We start from the raw sequence: 10,190 nt of genomic DNA, 5'->3' as shown, positions 1-10,190 counted from the left end.
AGTCACTAAAACATGTACAAAAGTCAACAATGAGGTCAATAAAACAAGCTTCTTAACTGTTTCATCTGGCAGAGCTAAAAAAAAACAGATTTTCATGGAAATCAGATGGATTGATAATATACCCCAAAAATTCACTTAATATTACATTAGCTCTGCTTAATCAGATGAGAATGATTGAAATGTAATATCAACTAATTAACTTTAGAAACTTTTTTTTTTTTGTATATTATCATGATTATATTTCATGTTTAATGCCCAGAACATCATACAAATTAAGTAATTGTAACACATTTGAACCAGAATATTGTACAAGGGACAACAATTATCTGTAAAAAAATCAAACTCACGATAAATTAATAAAAATCCTTATTTATCTAGGTGTCTATTCCATGTTTAAGCATATAATAATTAAAGTTCATTATGGATGCAATGGAAATACCATGTCAAATATCATATACTTTAGTTTGTAGCTTGTTACAAAATATCCACATTAAGTTATACTATGAGTGCCTACATTGATCAAAAAGTCACCAGGAGTAATATTTTTGATTGCTGACCATATGATCTGGAAAAAGTTAACAGAATCTGATAAGTTTAAACATTTTTCATTATAGTAAATGCATCATTCAATGGCAATTAAGATTTTTTTTATATCTATAATTCTATAAATAGTACAAGTAGCATGCTATCAAATTTCTGAATAACACACTACAACTTTACTTATACAGAATATCATGTTTATTTAATATTTCAAAATTGCTTTCAGTATTAAGAATATTCAACATTAGCTTTCACTCATCCTGTCTTGATATTAAAGCTTTTACCATAAAACATGAACCAGCTATGGTCTGAGTCTTCTTCAAATAACTTATTCAGGATGGATCATACTTAAAGTGAACATTGCATAATAATCATACTGTAAACAACCATTGATTGTGTTCATCTGTTATTCTAATAATCTGATATTATTATCTGTACATTAAGTGTTATCAAAATATACACTTGTATAAAATTCTGTCTGAAAATGAGGTTTGGTGACGTCCTTTCTTACAACATGCATCCGTCTCATTCACCCAATGATGATTTAATTAATATATTGTGCCATCCATCGGAAACCTTCACCATATCCCTGACGTTTTAATACACTACACATAAACAGTTCTAAAGGCCTGCCAGGTAGCTCACTTCGTGCAACTGTACCCTGAAAAGATAAAAGATATTAAAATATATAACATAGTAAAAACAAAATTGACAGATATTCATGTTGTACAAGTTATGAGTGGTGAAATATATCTCAGATATACATTGTCATTTGTTAAACTTTACCAAATGTGAATACACATTTTTACAGATGTACAAGGATAAATCCATATGCTCAGTCATATAGAAATACATTTTTTGTATTGGAAAATGTATATTTTTTTCTTTTTTATCTTGCATACACCTGTCACACACTAGCTCATGCATGTCTTATGAATTTATTCAAAACTGTAAAGAATCATGGTGTGATGGTTTCAATATATTTCATTCTAAAAGAAGTCACAACTTACAGTTTTAGTGTTTTATAAGCAGTTTATACCATATCGCTCATTTACTTATTTTTCATTGAGCCCTTTCCTAAATGATTAAGAATGGAAGTCTATATTCTTTTTTGTTGATTTGCCACTGGTTGTTTCAGAAACTTCAAGATAATATTCTCAACTTACTAACTTGGATCAAAATAATTCAGTAAAAATTTTCAATATTTTTTGTCATCCAGATATATAAAAAAAAAGTCTATAATTTTTAATTTTATAAAAAGTATTTTTTAAATATATACTTTTAATAATGTTTGTTCGACTGGCTTTTCTGACGATAGTTAATTTATTGCAGTAGAATAAGTTTCAAATTCCTATATGCTACTACTTTTACGAGATGTTATTTATGTGATATATCTTCCTTTGACAGGAACATATCTAAACCTACCCTTCCTGTCGTCTGTCCATGGAGTCCAAACCAATGTCTAATTTCATCTTCACTAGCGGCACCAGCTTTATCAATTTTATTACCAAGAACTAAACATGGCGCATTGGCAACTTGTTCATCTGTCAGTAAACTCTGTAATGAGATTAATACAATTAAGGTCAAGTTACAGTAAATGGGCTATTTCACAGATTTCAGTAAAATTTGGCATACAACTCTGGCTCGATGAACTTCAACTGAAAATCGAAAAAATAATGCATTTATCTCAATTATCATTTGAAATATTACTGAAGGAATTCTTACAAAATGGGTGAACATTTGTATAGAAAGCACATAAAATCGACGAAAACCCTTCTAAACCTTGCCTTAAAATAGCCAAATCTCTAATTCTACTCCATAGATTTTTCTTAGAAAACTATATGTTGTTGATACATAAATTTCCGTTATAATGATGCAAAATAAAGATAGGGTAACCGACTTGGTTTTTACGGTATACATCATTTAAAGTTGCGTTCTTTTTGAAAAAATCCAACAAAACGTTGAAATAATCGTAAAGTCATCGCGTTGCAGGCCGTAAAACGTTGATTTTTGACGTTTTTCATTACCAACAAGGTAACAAATTGATTATAAGACAAAAAACGAAGTCGGTGACCCTGTGATTATTTTATATCATTAAAACAGAAATTTATGTGTCAACAATATATAGCTTTTTAAGAAAAATCTATGGAGTAGAATTAAAGATTTGGCGATTATAAGACAAAATTTAGAAGGTTTTTCGCCTATTTTATGTGCTTTCTATACAAATATTCACCCAAATCAATCTGAATTTTTTCAGAAAATAAAAGAGATAGATGTATTCGTTTTTTAGATTTTCAGTTGTAGTTCAACGAGCCAAGGTTGTATGCAAATTTTTAGCAAAATCTGCAACATAGCCCATTTACTGTTCCTTGACCTTAAGTGTTATCAACCTATCCATGTGTATGTTAACTTTGTTACAAGATTCATATAAGGAAATCTAAATCAATGCTTCATATATTTGTTTTTGTTAATAATAGGCATGCACAGTAAATAACAAACTACAAACTTATCTTATAAAAGCCCATCTGCAAATTTTTTTTCTCCATTTTATCCCAACTTAAAAACATCAATCTGATTATGGTCTCCGAATGGTGATAATATCATTATAACTTAAAAGAGTCTTTAAAATAATCAACTTGTATGATGTTTTCAGGGTGGTAGAATTCAACTTTAAATTAAACAAAAGGAAACACAATACTTTTTTACAGAGGGGATACAATGATGAATTGAGTTTGAAGGTTTCTAAAATAAATATTTGTTAATTTTTATGGAATTTTCAAAATAAAACACAACAGGCCAATTTGGCAAATGCCTTATTATTGAGAAAATAGAACATTTTAAATGGCTTTCTGGTCTAACAAGTTTAAAAAAATATTATCAATTTTGAAGAAAATCAAAGAGCAGAATGCTCTGAGGGATACGATTGCCATAGTTTTCATTGACAAATGTATAGCAGTTCTGCCAAATTTTCATTAAACAAATGCATGAGATTTGGCCAAAATTCAAAAGATCAAAGAGGAAAGAAACAGATCCAAGAATACTGCTGCAAAAAAAGCATGAACATGCGCGAGTCTCAAGCATTTTTGGCCGGTAACCCTGGTACAGCTGGATAGTATTATTCTCTAAACTAATTCAACTGCACATGCAAAATGTAACAATCTGAATAGTCACTCAACTTAATGAATATCCATTCCCTGTTACAAGTGTATGAGCCATGTACCTATTGTGTTTTATCGAATTATAGTTATCCTGTACCATTGTAAACTCTTACCATTAAAAAAAAAAAAAACTCAAACCATTGCTAACTCGTACCAACTTATTTAAATGCATTCAAATGGTGTTAAATGATGAATATACATGATATACGTTTCTAGAATTTGACTATACTTTTTGGACCTTTTGGATTATAGCTCTTCATCCTTTATATAAGCTTTGGATTTCAAATATTTTGGCCACGAGCATCACTGAAGAGACATGTTTTGTCGAAATGCGCATCTGGTGCAACAAAATTGGTACCGTTGATTTTATTACTTTCACCCAATACCTCTTAAGTCTGTAAAATGTATATAATTTGAAAGTACAATGACCAATTTGTAGCTTATGTTCCTTGTATATTGGATAGAAAATACTGTGGCAGATGTAGATAATTAAGGTATATACAGTTTCACCCGAAAGAAAATTTTTCATGAATAATAATATCTTAGCAGTTAGTCAAAATGATTGCCAAAATTATTTTTACTGTCTATAAATAAATGTTACAATGAAATTTAACTGTTTCCTGTTAAATGGGTCCGCATTTTCCCCGCAAAAAAAGCACATGGCTTTCAACAATTGTAAACATAGCATTCAATTTGTGGTCATGGATTACAGCTTTAATTAACTTAAATTGGATATATACATATTCAACATGTTCAATTTTAATAAGGTACAGTTAAAGCAATGTTTTAACTTTCCACTGGATTAAGTTCTACAGTGGCGGATCCAGAACTTTTCCTAAGGGGGAGCCCGCTGACTGACCTAAGAGGGGTCCGCTCCAGTCATGCTTCAATGATTCCCTTAATTTATTATCAACCACAAAAAAAGGGGGGAGGGGGGGGCTGGATCCGCCTATGTTCTAGTTTGAAAGATCAGTTAAAACATTAATGCTTTAACACATTCTTTATTTTTGTCTAAGTTTTCATTTAACTCCTGTGTAAAATTCAAGTAATTCAACTTTATTTCTATTAAGTTTACAAACTTTGCCGTGTTACGAGTTAACTTGCTTCCGTATCTTATCACCGTAATTCTAGGAGAAACCCTAAACTGGACCCCTATCATATTGTGTTCACTTATCGCAACACTGACCTTCGGTGCGAAGCTATATATAGAACGGCGGACCAGTTTAGGAGGAACCCCATTTCTTACTCTTTAATTATTGAAGTTCCTTTGGGTCAGAGGGCATGACTCCTTTCCGTACACACTCCTCTGTTTACATTGAGATCGTTCTTAATATAATACGACGTTTACCGGCATTAACGAGTTAATTCTTCTTGACGAATACTTCGAAAAGGGAGACAACTCGAAACGATAACATGGAAGATTCCATTTCTGCTGAAGGGGTGTTCTAGGTAATTTTTACGATGAAACATTTATTTTAATTTAAATTATGCATGTGATTTAAAATTATGCAACAACAATAGCCCTCCATATGCAGACAGACATAGAAAGAATCCCATGAGTTTCAAATTAATCAATGAAGCGGAGAATCACTCAATCTGATACCCCTTGAAATCAGGAAAACTACACGCATGTGGGGTCTCACTAATTAGCGACAAAAAGCGTCAAGAAGCGACAAGAAGAAAAATAATAAGTGACAAAAAGCAACAAGAAGCTATTTAGCGACAAGAATACATTTTGTTATCACATACATTAAAATATTTTTTAGGATTATATTGAAAGATGAAGAAATTAAAAAAAATTTGATGAAGAGATTGTGTACTTTTTATTATCATATTGATAGATTTAGAAATTAAACATGTGTAAGAGCAAAGGAAATGTAAACGCTATAAAATGAAAATAAAAACAAAGATTTGTCACCTTCCTTTTGAAGGATTTAATAAAACAAAAACATGAAATATTATTTCCTTCCTAACTGTACAATTAATTTTTCCTGATGGGACCAACATTAGCTGTGGCTTCACTCTAAGGTAATACACAATTAAGAGCAACAAATGAGATTAACTAGGTGCGTGTCCTTTGTTTTATTGCAACAATAACATCCATTAACACCTTCATCAATTACACGCACCAGAATATAAAATTATTGTACCGAATAGTGAACACCTGTTGAAAACTCAAGATTGTCATCAGTTTCCTTTAATCTTCAATCTATATGCATAAACATGATAAATATCGTTAAATGAGACAATACACTAAATAAAATGATGAAAAATATTCACATTTTAATTATGTTTTCCTCTTGTTTGATTTCAGTTCTTAATTTGTATTTCACAATTTGTGTATGAATTTTCTGGACAATTATGCACAAATAATGCATTTTGCAAGTTAATTATATATTGTACAAACAAAAATGGTTTTAAAAACAAATAAAAAGACAAAATATACTTCCTGTGATACCTTATAAAATATCATGTAAATAAATGTAGCAACTGAATTAGATTTACAAGTTTCATTTTTCCCCCCTATCAAAATTAACTTTCCTGTCGTTGAAATTGTTTTCTTTTGCATATTTTTTTAATATTTATTTCGAATAAGTAATATAAATAAAAAAATGTTTTCTTGTCGCTAAATAGTTTCTTGTTGCTAATATTATTCTTCTTGTTGCTTCTTGACGCTTTTTGTCTCTACAATTCTTTTTGTCTCTAATTAGTGAGACCATGCATGGACATTAATACATAAACAAACCGCGACTTGCGATTTGGAACAAGAACGTTTATTAAATGATATGATGAATGGTTCTCCATTTCTTTATGAGAGTACAGTATCAAATATCAGTTTCATAACGGTAAAATATAGAAATACTCCACTTCAGTTCTTGTGACAGAAATAGAATTATCGATCGGCTTTCAGAGAACTCTCGCAAGTTATCAAAATTTGGGAATTCCCTCTGACGTGTTTCTAAATTTATAAAAACACTAAATATAAATACTGTTTAATTCTGATTTTCCGTATTGTTAAAAACACGCATATAAGTCAAGGAAAATATCATACATGAAGATTATGAGTAAAACATTACAGGAAAGTTGTTTATGTTCAATTGTTTTGCTTGTTTTTACCTTTTAAAGCAAGACAATAATAAGAATCTGATATGTTGCCGAATGTTTAGAATAAAACGAATGACGTGAGGGAGTGTGTCATAGGGTCAATGGTAAAAGTCTACAGATTGCTTGACAGCAATCGTATCCCAAAAATAAAGGGAATGAAACATCATGCTTTACAACTTTCTTTAACATTCCTGAATATCACAAAAATTAAAATTAATTATGGATTTAAATAACAGGAATTTGATGCCCTCAGCTTAAGTTATTCTAATGTATATAATTAAATTTTGTTTAAATAATGAGGTAAACTTACATCTAGTTCAGCTTTAGCTTCTACGAATCGTTCTCTATCACAGACGTCAATAAGGAATACAATACCATCTACTGCTGGGAAGTAATCTTTCCATACTCTTCGTGCTGAAATCAAACAAAATAACAAAAATCATCTCTTTTTTCGTCCTTTTCAGTATTGAATTAAAAAAACTCAGTATCTTTAATTATAAAAACATGATACTTTAATGAAAACTGTTTATTCAGAAATTATTGTAAAAATTGCAATGGTATTTTTTTTTTAAACAAAAACTGGTAATTTAAAATCTGAAAGCATTAATTATATGAGGAATTTTCTGAAAATTGCCATTATAAATCTTGCATCTGTGTGCATTGATTAACATCCCAATAATAAATGCATGCACAAATTTTTGATTCAGTATGAGCAACCTCTGAGTAAATATCAGACAGTATTTGTTTAAGTTTCAATGATACATGTATATCTTATTGCTTTTCCTCTACTTGACATTTCCTAAAGATACAATGTATAAAAAGAGCATTAACCACCAATATGTTTTATATAATTTTCTCTTATAAAAAAAACTTTAGCTATCATACCTTGTTGATGACCTCCTAGATCAAAAGTTGTAAATCTCATACCACCCATTGATAATTCTTCAGATGCTGAAAATAAAATAATTATTACATATAAAAAATGTATTCATCATCCCTTTCATGAATACAACTGATGATTAAGCAAATATATATGTATATGCATATTTTATAAAAGGATTCAATTATCCACTTACCCATCCTGATCACTGGAAATCCTCCCCACTTTCTTGTGGAGTTTTGTTTTGCCCAGTCTTGAGTTTTCTATTGTGTATTTTGTATACTGTTGTAAGTCTTTTTGTCAATTTTGTACTTTTGCCATGGTATTGTTGGTGCACTGTTGGTGATCTTCCACTGTTGTTTTTTCTATGGTCAGGTTGTTGTCTCTTTGATAAATTCCCCATTTCCATTCTCAATTTTATTGTCAATATGTTTGTTTTTTAACTTTTGGTATCTTCTACTTATCTCTTATTTCAATGTTACTCATAAGAATTTTTTTATAAAATAAAATTTAAGACTTCTAGAATATATTTTTTTCCCATTTTTCTTAATTTCTTGGTTGGAATTAAATTACTATCTCATTATCTTAATTGATTTCCACTTGTCTAAAACTATTAAGATTGATGTTACACATTTAACTTACTAGGATGTAATGTTGGAACATGCTGTGCCATTCTGTCATCTTTTAACATATGTAGTAAAGTAGTTTTTCCTGCATTATCTAAACCTAGAAATACCAACTTTCCAGACTTTTTATATAAACCTGCAAATAAAATACTAAGTTTTATTCACATCATACATGTCATATCTTCTGTTACTTTTCGACATGTAATAACAGCATTCTTTTACTATCTGCAGACCAATCTTTAACTGTTTACTTTGTGTGAAACTCCAATACAAATTATTTAAATACAAAAAATACATGTATATCAAATGTTTTACTAGATTGTTTATGCTAGCCTTCTAACATGTCTTATCATTTTTGTCGTATATAATGTAGTTCAAGTATTCAAACATCTTGACAGTATTTTTTTTCTGTTATGAGTGTTCCTGACTAAGGATGTAAAAAAAGAAAAAGCTCTTTTGATGCATCTAACATCTTTAATCTATATGAACATGATGAAGCGCAATTGTTATATTCTTTACAATATACATGATATAAAGTATTTTTTTATTTTCTCATTTAAAAAATTGCTCAGAAATAACTCCTTATTGTAAAGTTAGCATTGCTACTTATATGAATACTCTTAAAGTCATGATATAGTCATCCCCTTCCACCATGTCCACCAAATCAATTTCAAAACTTAGCTTGGATAACATATGAATCAGATCTAGAAAAGGCACGGATATGTTGTTTTTATTTTATTATCTACGACTACAATGTGTATTAAATGTTTTGTAAATGCTGCATGCTAATTATGACTTACCCAGGAAGTTTAAAATACCAGTAAACCAATCCCATAAGAACATTTTTTAATAACAACACCAGTTTTACTGAAATATAATCACAATAATGTCATTAGATAAATGTCTAGAAAATATTTTACATGCACAAATACAAAACAAATTATGCCGTAAACATATCAATTGCATGGATTGTTCAAATAATTCTTTAAACTGATATATGAAACAACAAAATGATTTCGACAATAGTCTCCTAGAGTTAATTAAAAAAAGAACAATTTGATCATGTATTGATGTTAGTTTTGGTGATTCGTACTAATTACATGAATTAACTGTTGAGTTTCATAATTTTCAAATGGTTTATACAGGTTTTTGTTAAAATGTTGTGTTGTGACACACCAGTCCAAGGTTAGGAAGGTAGTGCTAAAAATCACTTTTTCAACACCAAATTAGTATGTGCCTTTTATAGCCGTAGTTTCAGAATCTAAAGCTGCATGTTGTTGCAATGAAAAGTTCTATTCAAGTCATAAAAATCTGTTTAGTGGAGATTCTTGCAACTATTTAGAAAACATAACAATATTTCAGTCCATTTCTCATTGTTCATCAACTTCTTGTAGTCTGAGTGGAATCATCTAGTTTTTGCCCTCAGTAAAATGCTGATCTGACACCCAGAATTGTCATTGAAGACTTTCAGACTTTAGATATAAATATTATTAAAAGAAAACTAACTTGGTACTTTCAAAGATTATGTGTATATTTTGAACGTTTCATTTTATCGAGGCGTTATGCAGATGCTGTGTAGACAGTGATGAGGTCAAAGGAATATTTTTTTGTGAAAATGAACTATTGAACCAGACTTATGAAACTGTAGGTAAACTGTTTTCCCCAATAAATCATTTACAAAAAATTATACAGATCTGTCATTAAGGTTTTAAACTTACATCTTGTTTATGAAATTGTCTTTCACAACAGTATGTTGTGTAAATATTGGTTATATTTCGTTGACTCGCTTTGTACACGAAGCAAAATGGAAGTAAATGACGTTTCTTTTCTACAAATGAAACGTGAATCCTCATTGGTCATTTTTCAGAAATGACCAATCAA

At 29.8% G+C, this 10,190-nt stretch overlaps 1 protein-coding gene across 1 annotated transcript; it reads right to left on the bottom strand.

The window, feature by feature from the left end:
* Positions 1–349: 349 nt before the first annotated feature.
* Positions 350–10,180, bottom strand: LOC134725245 (GTP-binding protein SAR1b-like). The gene is made up of 7 exons (XM_063588907.1): positions 10,028–10,180; positions 9,110–9,176; positions 8,326–8,445; positions 7,689–7,754; positions 7,114–7,217; positions 1,966–2,097; positions 350–1,201 (listed from the first exon to the last, which is right to left on the bottom strand). Exons 2-7 carry the CDS (start codon positions 9,150–9,152, stop codon positions 1,085–1,087), a joined length of 582 nt encoding a protein of 193 aa, XP_063444977.1. The 5' UTR covers positions 9,153–9,176; positions 10,028–10,180; the 3' UTR covers positions 350–1,084.
* Between the last annotated feature and the right edge of the window lie 10 nt (positions 10,181–10,190).

The sequence above is a fragment of the Mytilus trossulus genome, chromosome 7, assembly GCF_036588685.1.
Source record: "Mytilus trossulus isolate FHL-02 chromosome 7, PNRI_Mtr1.1.1.hap1, whole genome shotgun sequence".
In the NCBI taxonomy this organism is placed as follows: domain Eukaryota; kingdom Metazoa; phylum Mollusca; class Bivalvia; order Mytilida; family Mytilidae; genus Mytilus; species Mytilus trossulus.
This window is presented reverse-complemented; position numbering and strand designations above follow the sequence as displayed.

Excerpts from the sequence above, each read along its gene's own strand:
- LOC134725245 (XM_063588907.1), bottom strand. The coding sequence starts at position 9,152 with ATGTTCTTATGGGATTGGTTTACTGGTATTTTAAACTTCCTGG. Across the intron at positions 7,755-8,325 it reads TGTTCCAACATTACATCCTA|CATCTGAAGAATTATCAATG; the intron begins GTAAGTTAAATG and ends TTTTATTTTCAG. Across the intron at positions 7,218-7,688 it reads TCTAGGAGGTCATCAACAAG|CACGAAGAGTATGGAAAGAT; the intron begins GTATGATAGCTA and ends GTTTGATTTCAG.